The sequence below is a fragment of the Dermacentor variabilis genome, chromosome 2 (assembly GCF_050947875.1).
Source record: "Dermacentor variabilis isolate Ectoservices chromosome 2, ASM5094787v1, whole genome shotgun sequence".
Classification (NCBI taxonomy): domain Eukaryota; kingdom Metazoa; phylum Arthropoda; class Arachnida; order Ixodida; family Ixodidae; genus Dermacentor; species Dermacentor variabilis.
The window spans coordinates 271,327,206-271,345,269 of NC_134569.1; the positions used below are offsets into that span (position 1 = coordinate 271,327,206).

The following is an 18,064-nucleotide window of genomic DNA, read 5'->3' on the forward strand; positions in this document are numbered from 1 at the left end:
ACCTTGTTTTTCTGGGCACTAGAGGAAGTTGCAGTCTTCGCTTCGCAGAGCAGCAGTCACTCGCGGCGCTAAAGATGATAAGTGCGTCCCAATTTAACAATCACCAAAGTAAGGTTTCGTTTTCCTCTCGGTGTGCAGCAGTCGGTAATCTAGTGTACCAGAACTCCTCTGGTACTTTGTCGTCCCAGCACAACAGCAACGCTGCTTTAAATAAAAACAGGATACTGCAGTAATTTTGCTCTTTTACTGTCTATTTTTTAAACGTGAGAATAATTGTTACACCTGCCATTAACGAACTTAACGTGACAACTATCAAGCCTCTCAAAAATCCCTAGATTTAAAAAAAAATAGTGACTTCCTGAACGAGAATTAATGCCCTAGATCTAGGGATCAGTGGCGTAGTAACGGGAGGTTGGGGGTGCCAGTTGTGGGTGGTGTCATATAAGTATTATTTCATTAAAACTTCTTTCTGGGCGAGTTGGTGCACACTTGACATACAAATTGTTACAGCGCAATCACATGCAACCACAAAGTATGAAGGACGGGACACAGCGCTTGTGTCCAGTCCTTCATACTTTGTGGTTGCATGTGATTGCACTGTAACAATTTTTATGACGTATAAGTATGTCTGAAGATTCCCCTCTTTCCGCCGGCTTGAGTGGACGTCAATGGTAAAGAGTGCTGTCACATAGGATCTATGGGCCCCGGGTGCCAGACGACCTAGCAACACCACTGCTAGGGGTAAATCTCTAAGGGTGGTATCAATGCGTGAGATACCCTGGCTACAATGTTCCTTGGCCGTCTCGTCGGCCGCTCGTTACGCGATCTCTCGCGCGCAGCTCGCAGGCCGTGAGTGAAGTGGCAGTGGGGCGGGGCTCCTTTAAAATAGTGTAGAACCATTGGCATTGGCCAAAGCGGCGCTCTGCCCGTGAGGCTGAGAAAGTGGTCCTCGCGGTGTGGCGCTGGCATAGTCTCCTGGAGCAGAAATCAGCGCGGATGCGGTGGTGGCCGTGAAAACTTTTATCGGTCAAATCGAGAAAGTTCGGAGAACACGAAGTAGCCCGCTACATGGTCGGCGTACCTACTCCGGGACACCGTATGCAAGGCCCCGTCTCGTCTCGCTCTCATTCACCAGAGCCCTTTGGTACTCCAGTGAGAAGCAGTTAAAGAGGGCAGTCTCTCATGCCTCTGGGGAAGGGTTAGGTGAAGGGGAGAAGTGGGGATATTGAGTACATGCCCACACCATGTGTAAGATATCACAGGTCTCCCCACAGTGCGCACACCAACCTGCTGTGTTAGAATCAAAATGTTTGATGCTTGCAGGAAAGAATAGAGTACCTGTCTGCAGGCGCCTTAATCTTCGCTCCTCCGCCTTACTTAGCCCGTTTGTAGGAGCCGGGAAAAAGCGGTGGTTGTCTCTATAATGTGTTATGATTTCCTTGAACTGCAGCAGCGGTTGGTTTGCCTCCGAGCCAGAATAGCCGGGGTGAGGAGGATCCCGGTACGTAATTGCTCGGGCAGCCGCGTCAATGGCCTCATCACCTCGTAAGCCCTGGTGGGCCAGGGGCCCGAATGATACGATTCGGTGTTGGATCAGTGGCAGCCAGTTTTAGAATTTGACTGGCTAAGGGGGAAATGAAGGAGAAGCAATGTGGTCCAGATTGCAATGTCATCTGCATATAATGCATGTTGAATGCCTTCCACCTGGATTTTGGAGGCACATCATAGCTATGTTGGACAGGAGCGGGGATAACACTGATCCCTGAGGGGTTCCCCGTGTTCCCAAAGGCTGCAGGGGGTCGACCACATAGTCATGCTGTTTGCTGTGGCAGTGTCACATAACTACCGTATTTTTTGTTTATAACTACTAAGTTGCCAATGTGGACGCATAAAGCAAGCTGACCCTTGACTTTGAGTAATTTAAAAGGAAATCATTTGGTTGAAAGCGCGTTTCATATGAAAAAGCAGAAACTGCCGACCTTGGCTCTTCCGAGCTTTTTCTTTGCTCTTTCTTTCAGTAATGTCAGCTGCAATATCCCCCCCCCCCCCCACACAAATAAAAGTAGTATTACTGTACTATGGGTCCGGAGATGACATCGACTGTTTTGCTTTCTGATACTCGCTCACATTAATAACGAAAGACATCGCAAATAATTTGTCTACATTCATCCTATATTTGTTTGTCTGCTATGTAAACACACAAGCGCACTGAGACTTATTTTTCATTGTGGCGATCAAAGCAAGAGGTACAATACCAGGATTTAATAAAGTTACAGAGCATCTCGTAGGTCGTGATACAAATTTATTGCAATTTGAAAAAGACAAAAACAAACTGCGTACTGAAACGTACTCCTCAAATACATCTGAAAATGTATGATTGTAGATTCTCGAAAGCGTCGAAGTTGTACGACAATATACACGCATGAAATTTCTTCTGTAATGTGCTAGTATATTTTACCTACTGTTGCATAATTCGGATACGTAATCGCTAGCAGAAAAGACGCGAGACACCTATAGGGGCCGCCGCTTGTAAGTCTTCAGGCTAGGAGCTGATTAGCCGCAAATACGACAGCCATAAGCACCCTCTAAATATGTCCAATTGAAGGTGATTCAGTCATCCATGCATGGGCGCCCGATAGATCACCATTTCCTGGAGTGTTGGGCATACCTAGTAGCTGAGTTCGCTGTGAAAGCTCATTTAACTGGCTATTGAGCCAACCCGCGCTGTCACTAGCTCTTCGATGATATTAATTCGCACTTTATAAGCTTCACGTACCTCCAGCACCGCCTTAGCGATCGACCACTGCTAGCTACCATTCGAATTTAACATAATACAGCGGAAATAAATAAAAAGACTACGTATTGGTAATTGTGATGAAATTGCTACCAACTTTCACTATTTACGGATTATTGCCTTTCGGTCTTCGACGCACGTTATATCCCCGTCTAGTGGGACATTTTCACTGATATGAAAGCCACCAGTTATCTTCACATATACAGTATACACAGAAAAACTGCCTCCTAGGCCCACCTACATTCGACTGATTTTCATCTTGGAAATCTTATCACCGGTACCATTCCTCAAAACGGGGACTGCAGCTGCGTGTTGTTTTCACAAAACTACTCTAAGATCGCGAAAAGTGTCAGCTGCCTTACCAGAGAACTTAGGCCTGATCGAAGCACTTCTGCCAGACAACGTTGTATCAAACATTATCATAGAAATGTAAACACATTTTTTCCCGCGAACTTCGTGAGTCATTGCTCTGCAGTGCTCACCCACATTTATTTTCGTCGTTTCCCATAATATTTCTTGCTTCCTTCTTTGCTTCTCTTCCCTTGAATTTATTGACACTCCATTTTCTTCTCACGGATTTTTTTTCGCACCTTGCTTCTATTTTTTCCTTTCGCTGTTCATTTGTTTTTCCTCTTCTTTTACACCTTTTCGCTCTTACTGAACCATTGCCTCCTGGGTCTTCCTGAATGGTTTTGCAATCCTCCCTTCCACTGTTTCGTTCCTTCCATCCTTCATTCGCCCTTGTCGTCACTCCACTGCTACTACGCGTTCACTGGCCTCCTGACCTGCAGTGTATTGCATTTTCAATGGGTTTTCATTCTATATGCTTCCTCAAGATGTCCCGTTGAAGCCGCATCTTTGCGGGCGGCATTTTGTACAATGTCCACATGTGACAGGGAACCGCTGCCCGTTTTTGTCAAAATTTGTGTAGTTTTGTAATCCCCCAGGCATACTGTTTGTGCTTTTCTTAGCCTCACAACTACAGCCAGCTGAAATCGCCCCCTTTTTTTCATCGGCAGCGCTGAAACCTGCTCAATGCAGCAACGCGGCAAAGCAGACAGCCAGCATTTCTCCTCCGCTATTCGACGGGAGAGCAACGCGCGGCCCACCGCCTTTTTGACACAGCGCCTCCCATCGAAGCGCGGCGCATTCTGAATAGTTTCAAATAGCCTTCGAATAGCCTTCGAATAGCCTTCGAATTCGAACAGCCTTCTGGAACACTATAACTCTGTGCTTCGCTGCGGCTTGGGAGAAACCCCGACGAAATCCGTGACTGCAGCCAGTGGTACTAGGGCACTGAAATGATGCACTACGATCGAACTTTGTCAGGATACTGCAATCACTGACGAACCTGCACTGCCGCAGTGGCTCAGTGGTTAATGTGCTCGGCTGGTGGCATGAAAAGATGCGAGTTCGATCTGACGGCAGCGGTTCCATTTCCAAGTGCTAGAGGCCCGTTTACTGTGCGATGTCAGTGCACGTCAAAGAACCCCACGTGGTCTATATATCCAGGAGCCCTGCTCCACAGTATCCCTGATATGCTGAGTCGGGTTTGAGATGTTAAACCACGTAAAATGAGCAGGCAAAGGATCATGAATTTCCAAAGTGAGCATTATCTGATGATAGCACAAGAAAGTTTAAAAAATAGCTTCTTTGCTACATATAATATGTAGATAGAAGAGCGCACTATGCTATGACATGCTCTCACATAATCCTATTTGCAAAACTTTGCTTATGTGAGCTCGTTATAGTGATAGTTGGACAAGGCTTTAAAACTATCCAGATTACTGTGCATCTACACTGAATAGTAGAGGAGTGCATCATGCCTGGTCATGTTCACATAACACTAATTACTAGCGAATGCCTCACGTGAGCTCATCAAAAGGGCAGCTGACAAGGTCTTTTAAAGCAATTTTGTATGACATGCATCATACCCTGGGTTAGAAAAACAGTGCACTCTGTTGCAATGTGGCAATTTTATCGCAGTCATTACTGATGCTGCACGTCAGCTCGGGCTAACGTTCGATACGTGTTGGCAGTTCCTGGCCCAGTGATGGCCTAAAGTTGACAGCGCGGTTCCAATATTGGCTGTGCCATTCTGATTGCTTGCCTAATGATGGCCTAAAGTTAACAGCGTGGTTCAAATATTGGTTCTGCCATTCTGACTGCTTGCCCAATGTTGGCCTAAGATAAATAGCTTGAATCGAATATTGGCTGTACCAATGTGACAGAGATCCAAGGTTGTTTGCACGTGCAACACAGAATATTAGCCCTGCCATTCAAAAAGACGGGAAATATTGGACCGACATTCGCACTGATTTGACAACATGGGTTACTAAGCTGGCTTTCTTGGAACAACGCAGGGCTTAAAGTAAGCAAATGTGTTAAGCTTAAGTGACACTTAAAAATGTCAATACAAACTTAAAATATGGAGGGAGTTATGCATGCCTAAACCACAATGTGATTATGAGGCGCGTCGTAGGGGCGAGGTGGGGCAGGATTTGTACTAACCACCTGTGGTTGTTCGGTGTCAATTGAATGCGTGGTATGCAGCCGTTTTTGCACTTCGCCTTCACCGACATGTGCCCCTAAACAGAAAAGCCAATGCATGACGTAGCAAGCAGGAGAAGTCGCATAACGGGCAAACTAGCCGCTGCTTTATTGGTCGTGCTTGGTAACATGAGTTTTGCATAAAAAACAACAGTATTGCGCATTTGCCTGCACATTGTATATATTGCATTACGCTCCGCGGCTTCAGAGGATCATAATCCTGAGGAGAATCAAGAATTATAGTGCCACAGAGCTGATGGAACCATTTTATACTGCATCGAGATGGAGCGCATATGTATTAGTGAAATTTTGTTTAGCATGCATGGAAAGTTGCAGTGACATTATCATCATGCTCCTATTCCAATAGATTTATTTGTTCGCGCGTGGGTAGTAAGCTGCTTGTATGAGTGCCCCTGACAGAAAGAAAAATTAGTTGGAAGTTTGTGCTTGTCCGTGTCAACACCCTCTCGTCGTTGCCTGTCTTTGGCACCGCGCCATTCCCGATTTTTTTTCCCCTACTTGCATCTCTGTCACGCGCCCGCGTGAGCCTGGTCAATGCTATCAATCAAACGCTCAGACAGCTACAAGCTGCTGTGTCGAATTGGCTGCTCTCGCAGGCAGGGGTGAACGCGGTGGGGTTACTATTGTCTTTGTCTCCCTCCGTCGCTGCCGCCCGAAGAACGCGGTCGGGCTAAGTCCAGCGGGGGAAAGTGTGGCGTTTAGTGCCATTTTCTTCATTCACCCTTTCCTTTTACCCTTTCCTTCTGTGCATAGCTAGCATCGACTGGGCGCAACACCACCTGAGTGCTTGCAGTCTTGTCCGTTCTTGTCAGCGCACTCCTATTGCGAAAAATGTTTGCATGCGGTCGTCATTCCTACTGAGAAGCCTACATCTTGAAATACGCAGCAAAGTGGGCACGAATTTTTGTGAGTGTTAGAATTATTTATAGGCGAAACAACAAGCAGAAAAAGTCGGCGCTGGTGGCCACTGTCTTCGATGTGCGATGAACTCGGATACATAGAAGCGTGGATCTTGCAATGGTGAGTGCATTTGTTTTGCGCATGTTATAAGTTTTATAAGGAGCCAGACGAAGTGGATTAGGAAATGACGCATTAAGTTTTGTGTTTTACAAGCAAGGTTGTTTCAAAGGCCTCAATTTCAGGACACTTTTGTCGTTAAATTTATGTCCAGCTGCTCAACGCTCTTTCTCTTCACTTTTTAATTCCATGATTTTTGTGTATATTACTGCTGACATTCTAACAGTTCTCACGGCTTCGCTGCGTCTTTAAGATTGAATTTTTCGCCATTCATTTTCAGCCCTGCATCAATTTTGGATGGATTAAAGAACAATGTGTGGTGGCGATTGCAACATTATATTGCATTTGCCTGCTATAAGCTAGGGCCATTCATGTGTGCATTATAACTATAGGTTGACTAGAAATTTAAAACAGTTTTTATGTGCAGCGGTTACATTTCAGATATGATAATATATATTTTTTCAGCACACTTTTTAAATGAATACATTTTCATATAACCACCAGATCATTGTCGAGTTCCCTGAAGTGAAGAACGCAATTATTTCAGGAACAAGCAGGCGATCTAAAATGAAATGGTGGTCCTCACAGCTGGAAAATGCTGCTATCACAGTAGGTTAGCACACAGCCGAAAGAATCTCTGAAATACGCTTTCTTATTTTGTTCATTTCTTGTCTGTGGAAATTTAGCTGCTGCTAAATTGCTCATGTCGACCCATCAACTTTTACTGAGCAGAAAACTGTGAGCCGAGTCGACAATTCTTTTGTGATATTTTAGAATGAATGTTATAAACTGCTGCCAACCCAAGCAAAATCACGCGGTATATACAATACTGAAACAGCCCTAGTTAATGTAGAGTGCCTGCAATTACATAGTTCTTCTTATTCGTAGCGTTTGAATAGTGCCCAGAGCAGAACATGTGTAAATCTCTGTTTGTGAATTTTCCCCAAATTCAAGGGCTTTGCTTTTATCAAGCCATGCGAGCTGCCTGATCCTGCTAGTCATACCGAGGAACTGCGTTTATTCCCACTGCTCTAGGTCAAGGATTGTTTCCAGCCGGCAGCCTTTCTTTCTTTTCCTATAATAAACGATGATTTTGATAGCGTTTCTTGAGGGAACTTCTCGGATTTCACATGACAAATTTCGCACGAAGGCCGCACTGTGTCTACACTATCTGAAACTAGGCTTTTCGTACTGTAGCAGGTTTTGCAGCAATTTTTTTAATTATAGAGTGCTGCGGTGACTAGGTGTGGGGTGTAAACAATGCGGACGGATCCTGCGCATTTTATGTTTGTGTTCTAAATATTCTCTGTTACACTTTCTACGAAATATGCCATATATGTTGAAATATTAATGAGCACTACCTGAAAAATCTCTTGCAAGAAAATTTATTGATTCACCCCTTCGAACTCTCTGCTCAAGCTTATATTCTTGCAGTATAGCGATTTTTCAAATGAGAATACCGCCACATACATTTGTCATACCAACATCTCTGATAATATTTATCTTTATTTTACAGTGCAAGCATCTCCTCCAAGTAATGGTGAAGTCGACCACTGCTTTATTGTGGTCCTCGCCGGCCTGCCCAGCCCGCCTTCCTCCAAGCACTGACCAACCTGCCTACCGATGTCAGCTCCCTGCCCCAAAAGCCTTGGTCAGCCCACTGTGCTGGGCACCTTGCCCACTTCCAATCCTGAGGACGCTGCCTGTAAATAAACTATTCGAACATAACCGAGCGTCACCCATCTAGGTCCATGGAAAATGCCTCTTTGTGCAAATTTATTCACCAATGGACCGTTGTAAAGTGAATTTCAGTATTATTTTATTATTATTTGCAACTATAGAGAACTTCTGCTTCTTGACATATCTTTTTGTCGAGCTTTCCTGGCTACTATTGAGGAAGAAGGTATGGGGACAATTACTATCAAAAATGCCGCTACCAAAAGGTTCGCAATAAGAATAGCTGTGTATTCTAGAGCCAGCGTATCTACAATATTCGTCATGAACAGGGCATTGGCTCAAAGCTGGAATCAATAATGGCAACGATATGGCTCAACACTGGTCCTACGCTGGCAGCACAATGGTTGCTGCCTTGAATAAAAACTGGCCTTAATAATGGCAACGATATGGCTCAACACTAGTCGTAGCTGGCAGCACAATGGCTCCTGCATTGGCATAACATTGTTCCAATATTGGCTTTAATTCTGGGCCAACATTGGATTGTGTGGCACTTTGCCAATATGCCAATACTGGTTGAAGATTGGTACCATTTCTGCCAGGATTGGGCCACGCTTGACCAATGCTGGTGTGCTATCTGGGTAGTTTACATAGAATGAGCTCATAAGAGTCATCGCCGAACCAGGCTCCAAACACAGTTTCGTTTGATATTCATCAGACCAGGATACAAACGAGCGCCATGCTTTTGAATACGGCCACGTGATAAGAGTCACTAGCGACAACATGAAGCCATATTGTAGTGATAGTCAGACTGAAGTACAAAACCCATTTCGTTTGATATCCATCAAGCCAGGGTACAAAATAGGGCAGAATGCCCGAAAGAAGTCGCGTGACCTGAATCACTACTGACTTGTCCGTGTGGACTCGTCACTCTCGTACTCGAAGAGAGCTTCTCCATCCGCGTCGTTTGATATGCGTCAATGATATAGAGAGAATGTTTCCAGCTCTTTTTATGATGATCGTGCGTCCCTAATCACTAGTGATTTGGTCATGTGACTTCTTCATGGTGGTAGCTGAGCCGCGCTTCACAAACCATTTTGTTTCATAAGCATCATCCCTGGGTAGAAGAGCACTGCACTCGAGTGAACTTTGGTCACATGACCACATCGCTAGTGATCATCCAATGTGAACTGATTTAGTGATAGCCAGACTGGGCTACGAAAACCATTTTGTTTGATATGCATCAAGCCAGGGTACACAATATGGCAGCATGCCCTAAAGCAGTCACGTGACCTGAATCACTACTGACTTGTCCGTGTAAACTCTCTCACTCTCGTACTCGAAGAGAGCTTCTCCATCCGCGTCGTTTGATATGCGTCATGGGTACAGAGAGAAAGTTTCCAGCGCTCTTTATGATGATTGTGCGTCCCTTATCACTAGTGATTTGGTCATGTGACTTCTTCATGGTGGTAGCTGAGCCGGGCTTCACAAACCATTTCGTTTCATATGCATCATCCCTGGGTAGAAGAGCACTGCACTCGAGTGAACTTTGGTCACATGACCACATCACTAGTGATCATCCAATGTGAACTGATTTAGTGATAGCCAGACCGAGCTACGGAAACCATTTTGTTTGATATGCATCAAGCCAGGGTATACAATATGGCAGCATGCCCTAAAGTAGTCGTGACCTGAATCACTACTGACTTGTCCGTGTCAACCCTCTCACTCTCGTACTCGAAAAGAGCTTCTCCATCCGCGTCGTTTGATATCCGCCATGGGTATAGAGAGAAAGTTTCCAGCGCTCTTTATGATGGTCATGCGTCCCTAACCACTAATGACATGCTCATGTGATCTCATCATGGTGGTAGCAGAGCTGGGCTTCGAAAACAATTTCGGTTGATATGCATCATCCCTGGTTACAAGAGCAGTGCACTGAACCGAACTTTTATCGGTTGATATACATGAAGCGAGAGTACAAAATAGGGCAGCATGTAAGAAGGTGGTCGCGTGACCAGAATGTCTAGCAACGTGGTCATGTAAACTTCTCATGCTCAGAGCCAAGCAGGGCGTTGAGACCCCAGTCGTTTCATATGTGTCGTGTCTTAAGAGCAAAAAATCGGTCAGAGCAAAGAGCAAATCGCCTCGGTCAATACAACGATGAGAAGAATAGACCGGTCATAGTCAAGTTCGCCTTTTTTAAAGATAAGCAGCGCGTAATAGAAAATGATGATGTATGGCGTTTTGTGGTGCAAGGGCTAGGTATGGCCAAAGAGCGCCATGTCTGTGCTAATGAGTTTGCAGTGTACTTATGATTACTATGGAGTTGGTGTGAGGTGGCTGTAAAGAGGCCTTAAAATATACGCTCTAAAGTGCGTAAAATCTGTATGATAAAAGTATGGCGATGACGTATGACTTGTACTATGAAAATTTAGATTCATATAAAAAGAATGATACGATAGGTTAAATATATCAGATTATGAGAAATGCCAGAGCACTACTGCCTCCTTAGAGCCCTTGAAACACAAGGGCCTGGAGGCATGTGCTATGCAAAACAATTATCGCAGTGGCATCCTCTCGAGAGAGGAGGCGCTACGAATTCATGGGACTAATAACATTTAAGACCACATCTCTCAGAAAACCTAGCACTGAGTCTGTATTAAAAAGAGGTTCTGGACCAAGAAGCATTGCAGGATGAAGAGGAATGTGCTGTCGGTATGCTAATGTAAAATGTCTCTTTCTCTGAGATTCGGCTTCCCGACACTCCAGGAGGACGTGGAGTACGGTCAGCCTCTCCCCGCATCTACCACAGGTTGGAGGCTCACTTCCAGTCAGTAGAAAGTTATGGGTGCCATATGTGTGTCCTATTCTTAAACGACAGAATAGGACATCTGTTCGGCGCGATTTTGTTGTAGAGGGCCAGAGTCCTAACTGTGGCTTTATTAGGTGGAGCTTATTATCCGTTTCCGCGTCCCACATGCGTTGCCAGTGGGCCCGCAGCCGCCTTCACAAGAAAGGCCTCAGATCTGTGACAGGCACCTCAGCGGTAGGGTTAACGGCTTGCGATGCTATAGACGTGGCCATCTCGTCCGCCAGAACGTTGCCCTCAATGCTCCTATGGCCAGGCACCCAGCATATAATGATATGCTGGTTAGATATGTACGCTTTACACAAGACGGAATATAGTTCATTAAGTACTGGATTTTTGTGTCTATAGGGTGACATCAAGGTCTTCACGACGCTTAGGGAGTCTGTATATATCGCTGATTTGTGAAGTTTCGATTTTCCTATGTGATTTACAGAAGACAGTACTGCGTAGGCCTCGGCCGTAAAGATACTTGTTTCCGGATGCAGTACACACCAGATTCTGTGAAGGGCGGGCCGAAGGCAGCATAAGACACCCCGGCATTTGACTTCGAAGCGTCTGTGTAGAACTCTGCGCAAGAGTGCTTGTGCTGGAGTTCAAGAAAGTGCATTCGGATTTCTATCTCTGGTGCGTATTTTGTTACTTCTAAAAAGGATATGTCACATTCAATCAGCTGCCACTTCCAAGGTGGTAACACCTTGGTTGGATGCATTAGGCGAAGCTCGAGGAGTGGGACACGCATTTGATCACTAAGCTCCCTCACACGAAGCGAGAAAGGCCGTCTTACAGAGGGACGGTTGTGGAAAAGTGTAGTACATGTCATATCGTTAACAGTGTGAAAACATGGATGTTGATGATTGGAATGTATTTTAAGGAAATATGTAAGGCTGATGTAAGTTCTTTGTAGATGGAGGGACCATTCATTTGATTCCGCGTATAAGCTTTCAATCGGGCTAGTTCTGAAAGCGCCAGTGGCTAAGCGGATACCTAGATGGTGGACAGGATCTAGGATCTTTAGTGCGCTTGGTGCGGCAGAGTTAGGTATATACGACGGCGCCATAGTCCAATCGTGATCGAATTAGGCTCTTATAAACATTCATCAAACACTTCCTGTCGCTACCCCATGTTGAGTGGGATAGAATTTTAAGTAGGTTCATTGTCCTTAGACATTTTTCTTTAAGATATTTAATGTGCTGTATAAAAGTAAGCTTGGAGTCTAGTATAATACCTAGAAATTTGTGTTCTTTGTTGATAGGTATTTGATGTCCACAGACTTGAACACAAGGATCTGGAACCAGGCCTCTCTTTCTAGTAAAAGGAACACAGGAACTTTTGTGTGTGGGGGTTGATTTTGAATCCGTTTTCGTCTGCCCACTTGGAAACCTTGTTCAAGCCCTGCTGTACCTGTCTCTCGCATACTGTGAGGTTGCAGGATTTGAAGCCTATTTGTATATCGTCTACGTATACGGAATAAAAGATGGCCAGTGGCAGTGAAGCACGTAGTGTGTTCATCTTAACGATAAAGAGAGTGCAACTCAGCACGCCTCCCTGGGGTACACCAGTTTCCTGCGTAAAAGGACGTGATAGTGCCTTACCAACTTTTACTCGGAAGGTACGATTTGACAAATAGCTTTCTATTAGGACGAGCATATTGCCACGGATGCCAATTCCCGACAAGTCTCTCAAGATTCCGTAGCGCCACGTGGTGTTGTACGCCTTCTCCATATCGAGGAATACGGATAGGAAATATTGTTTATGTAGAAAGGCGTCGCGAATGTTTCCCTCAATGCGCACAAGGTGATCGGTTGTGGACCGCCCTTGTCTAAAGCCACACTGGAAGGGATCGAGAATATTGTTGAGTTCAAGGAAATGTACAAGTCTGCGGTTAACTATTTTTTCAAAAAGCTTACAAAGACAATTTGTAAGAGCTTTCGGGCGGTAACTTGCTGCCAAGGAAGGGTCTTTACCCTGCTTAAGAACAGGGACCACAATTGCTTCTTTCCATGTGGATGGGAGGTATCCCGCAGCCCAAATAGTGTTGAAAAGTGTGAGAAGTGTAAGTTGTGTGTCAGTATGTAAGTTTCTGATCATGTCATACATGACTCGGTCAGGTCCTGGTGCAGTGCTTTTGCATGTGTTCAATGCAGCTCTCAACTCGGCAATACAGAAAGGCTGGTTATGCGGTTCATTCTGTCTGGATTTTCGTAAGATTGGCTTACGTTCTTCTATTTCTTTAAGTTTAAGAAAGGATTGGGAATAGTTGATTGAACTTGACACGCGCTCAAAGTGCTCCCCAAGTGAGTCTGCCTGATCTTGCAGTGTATCGCCCTGTGTATTTACTAGAGGGAGTGAATATGTTTGTCGCCCTCTAATTCTATTAACCCTGTTCCAGGCTTTGGCCTCATCTGTATAGGAGTTGATACCGGATAAAAACTTCTGCCAACTCTCTCTTCTGGCCTGTCGGCGGGTTCGCCTGCCTTGGGATTTTACTTTTTTAAAATTGATAAGATTCTCCGCAGTGGGGGAGGCGCGTAGTAACCCCCACGCTTTGTTCTGGTTCCTACGAGCGATTCTGCATTCATCGTTCCACCACGGGACATGCCGTTTGCATGCCGAGACACTTATTTCACGTATGCATTTAGATGCGGCATCTATTATGATGGCTGTGAAATACTGCACAGCAGCATCAATTTCTAACGAGGGCATCTCATCCCATGATATACTAGATAAGTTTCGGAATCTCTCCCAATCTGCTGTGTCTATCTTCCACCTAGGAGCTTGTGGAGGATATTCGTTTTCTTTAGCTGTTCTTATGAGTATGGGGAAGTGGTCGCTTCCGTAAGGATTGTCGTTAACTTCCCATTCAAGTTCGGGCAGTATTGACGGGGAAACTATACTAAGATCAATTGAAGAAAAGGTTCGGTTTGCGAGACAGTAATAAGCGGCTTCCTTCTTATTCAGCAGACACGCACCGGACGAAAAAAGGAATTGTTCAACGAGGCGACCTCGCGCATCAGTACGAGAGTCGCCCCACAGGGAGTTGTGCGCATTGAAATCGCCAAGAACAACATAAGGTTCTGGCAATTGGTCTGTAAAGTATTGGAATTCATGTTTCGTTAATTTGTAGTGTGGGGGTACGTAAAGCGAGCAAATGGTGACGAGTTTATTGAGAAGAACAGCTCGAACCGCCACTGCTTCAAGGGGCGTTCGTAGCTGTAAAGGTTGACATGCTATAGTTTTATGAGTGAGAATCGCAACACCACCCGATGATGCGACGGCATCATCGCGATCTTTGCGAAACGTAACATACGTACGGAGAAAGTTTGTGTGTTTGGATTTTAAGTGTGTTTCCTGTAAACACAGCACTTTCGGATTATGTTTGTGGATGAGTTCTTGCAAATCATTAAGGTTTCTAAGCAGACCTCTGATGTTCCATTGAATAATTTGTGTATCCATATTTAAAGAAAACTGGTGCTGTGTTTACGGAAACGGAAGTGATGCCTTAGGTTACACAGCTCTTTCGAGGCCCTGTAACGGGGGTTCTGCTCTTTCTGGAGCGTTCGAGCGAGTCTCGGCACTCCTTAGGTGTTTGGTGCGCCTTGACGACAGGTGTAGTGTCCATTGCCTCCTGAGAGACGCCGGCGAAGCGCTCTTGTGAGCGCGAGCTTTTCCGAGAGAGTCCTGCCCCGGAAGGCAAGACCCCTGTGCCCATCAGCCCGGAGGTCGATGGGGCTCCCTGAGGGATTTGGCTGCGCTGGCCGTTGCCAGCGCTGGAAGAGGCCTCGGAGCTTGGGGCAGCCTCGGCTGCGCCCACCTTCGGGATCGATGGTCCCCTCTGCTGTGTTGACGGAGCAGCGCTAGCTGCAGCCGCTGCGGGGGCAGATGGCGTAACTGCCGACTCACTGCCTGTGGGTCGGACAGCCGCCGGAGGCCGTTGTGACGCTGCCCCCTTACGCGCCACATCGGCAAAGCTGCTCTTAGACAGGAATGACACCCGCCTACGTGCCTCTTTGAAAGATATGTTTTCTTTGACTTTGATTGTGACAATCTCTTTTTCTCTTTTCCAGGACGGGCAGGACCGCGAGTATGCGGCATGCTCGCCCTCACAGTTGACACAATGTGGAGTGTTCTGGCACGTTTCGGAGGAATGTTCTTTGTCACTGCACTTGGCACATGTCAGCTGGCCTCGACAGTTCTGTGAACTGTGGCCGAACCTTTGGCACTTAAAGCATCTAAGAGGATTGGGCACGTATGGCCTAACACGAAGTTTGATATAACCAGCCTCGATGGACTCGGGGAGGACACTTGAATCGAAAGTGAGTATCAGGTGTTTTGTTTGGGTTTCTTTTCCATCTCGCCTCATCTTAATTCTTTTGACATTTATAATATTCTGTTCGCTGAAGCCCGCCAAGAGCTCAGCCTCAGTGAGCTCCAGCAAATCATCGTCCGAGACAACGCCGCGTGAGGTATTCATCGTGCGGTGCGGGGTTACTACTACTTGGGTGTCCCCAAATGATACTAGCTGAGGCAGTTTCTCAAATTGCTTTTGATCGCGGAGCTCCAGGAGGAGGTCACCGCTAGCCATCCTCGACACCTTATATCCTGGACCAAAAAGTTCGGTAAGAGACTTGGATACAAGGAACGGGGAGATTGTTCGCACTTGTTTAGCTGGTTTTTCTGCGTGTATTACATGAAAACGAGGAAAATTCTGGACTTCGCGTCCGAAAAACTGGAAGATCTCTTCGGTGCGCCCTCGTTTCTGAGGGCGATCAGGGAGTTTAGGAAAAGCGTTTTCCATGAGTACAGTTGGGTTTTCGGCCGCGATGCCGACCACCCACCATGGAGCCCAACAGGGGGACGTGACAGGACTTTCTGCTAGAGAAACCCTGCCAACGCCAGCCGTACATCGCTGCTATAACCAAATACAGCATAACCAAGGCTGGCTAGCTACACAAGGTTAACCCTTGCCGCCGAGAAACTAGGAAGTGAGGAGAAGTGATGAGAAGACAGGATAGATGAAAAAGGCGAGAGAGAAAGACGAAGGTTGGAGAGGAGGACAGGAAAAGGCGACTGCCGATTTCCCCCGGGTGGGTCATTCCGGGGGTGCCGTCTACGTGAAGCAGAGGCCGAAGAGGTGTGTTGCCTCTGCCGGGGGGCCTTAAAGGTCCAAACACCCAGCATCAGCTCAACCCCCAGGATCCCCCTTTCCCCAGACACGGCTAAGCCGCGCACGGCTACACGCGGGAGGGTCCAACCCTCGTGTGCTCGGGTACGTGGTGTCGCAACACACCAAACGCCTGCTGACGCAGACGCCCCTGCGGGGGTGTAATAGAAAAAGGCCACAAGTTCAAGAACACTAAATATGCTGTTCATGAGGATTTTTCTTTGGAAACCCGTATCACTCGGCGCAAACTGATTGACTTCGCAAAAACCAAAAACGCGCAAGTTAAGCTAACCCTTGATAAACTAAGAATCGATAACAATGTGTACACATACGATGCAGCGTCCGCCGCTGTAATCCCCCTACCCCGATAGCAAAGATCTAGGCTGGAAACATGTGCCTTTAAGAAAAAATCCAATTCACTACACGAGCCTATCGTGCCCTCGCACCTATCTATATCATTAACTAACATTCATAGCATTCTTCCTAAACGCAATGAAGTTTTGTCATACTTAGACAACTACGAATGTGATGTATTGGCGCTTACGGAAACTTGGCTCAGCTCTGAAATTACGGATGGCGAAGTTCTACCCGATTCTAATGTTTACACTATCTATCGCACAGATAGGGACGACAGAAGAGGTGGTGGGGTATTGCTCGCCATAAAAAAATCATATCCCGTCATTTCTTGTGCCGATGTCATCCAGTCTCGAAATTCTGTGGGTCAGCGTAACATTTCCCCAATCGAATACAATTTATGGTGTATGCTACAGACCACCCAATAGCTCCTACAATTTCCTTTCCGAATTACATGATAACATTACGTCTATTCGATCCAAATATAACAAAGCTGATAATTTTCTTCTTGGTGACTTTAACTTTCCAGACATTGACTGGCAAAACTTGTGAGGCCAATCACGTGCATCTTGTGAGTTCGTTCAACTAACACTTGATTTTTCACTTGTGCAATTAACAAACCAACCTACTCGTATCAATAACATTTTAGATCTTGTTCTATCATCCGCGCCCGAGAGCGTTAACGCTATCACTTTTACGGATGGGTTCAGTGACCACCGGTTGTTACAATTCACAGTTCATACACCTTCATGCTCACGTCACCTGAAAACTAAACAAGTATTTGATTACAAAAGAGCAAACATCAGCGCTATTAACAATGGTATGGAAAGCTTCACGTCCTCATTCTTAGCAACTTTTTCTGAGCGGACAGCGAACGAGAATTGGTGCCTGTACAAAGAAAAGTTAATGGAATTAGCACATGCGCATATACCAAAGGTTTCATTTCGCGTTAACTCATCAAAACCATGGTTCACTAAAGCTCTTCTTACTCTAAAGAATAAAAAGAAGCGTCTTTACAGGACGGCCAAACATGTTGACACACCTGCGTCTTGCAGCAAACATAAGTCTTGTGATGCAGCCTACTGTAATGCCCTGCGTCAAGCCAAGCAATAGTATTTCTCTTGCGATCTTCCTTTCAACCTTCCTTTAAAGTGTGGGAAGAACTACGTGGGGCAAAGCGGAAGGTGCCTCAACGAGCGTTTAAAGGAACACCGGTATAATGTAGCAGAAAAGCGGGGTGGGTTCCTTGACGCCCACTGCAGGCATTGCAGCTACACTGTCGCCGGGGTGGATGATGGTGACCACTCGACGTGTGCTCCAGCATACAGAGACTGCTCCATTGTGGGAAAAGCCTGACGTAGGATAACCCGCTAAATTATAGAAGCAGAAATTATTGATAGGCTTGGCGATAACTGTGTGTCTAAACCATCAATTGCCCTTTCCCGCAAAGAGTTATCGTTCCTGCGCAATAGTGTGTAAGGGTTTTTTTGCAAACAGCGCATGTATGATGTACGTGAAAAAGTTGTATATATGTATGGGTCCCTTGCTCGAAATAAAGACTGCTGCAAGTTAGCGCCTGTGTGTGTCACGTCTCACTTTCATCCTTGTCTTTTTAACGCGCTAT

At 45.8% G+C, this 18,064-nt stretch overlaps 2 protein-coding genes across 10 annotated transcripts in view; one reads left to right on the plus strand and one right to left on the minus strand.

The window, feature by feature from the left end:
- gwl (serine/threonine-protein kinase greatwall) overlaps nt 1-18,064 on the minus strand; it is a 619,920-nt gene that overhangs the window by 63,081 nt on the left and 538,775 nt on the right. The window lies entirely within an intron of this gene.
- Nucleotides 15,127-18,064, plus strand: part of LOC142573305 (uncharacterized) — a 140,530-nt gene continuing 137,592 nt past the window's right edge. The window contains exon 1 of the mRNA XM_075682972.1: nt 15,127-15,238. Within this exon, the coding sequence (XP_075539087.1) occupies nt 15,209-15,238 (30 nt within the window). The 5' untranslated portion in view covers nt 15,127-15,208. The remainder of the gene's footprint in view (nt 15,239-18,064) is intronic.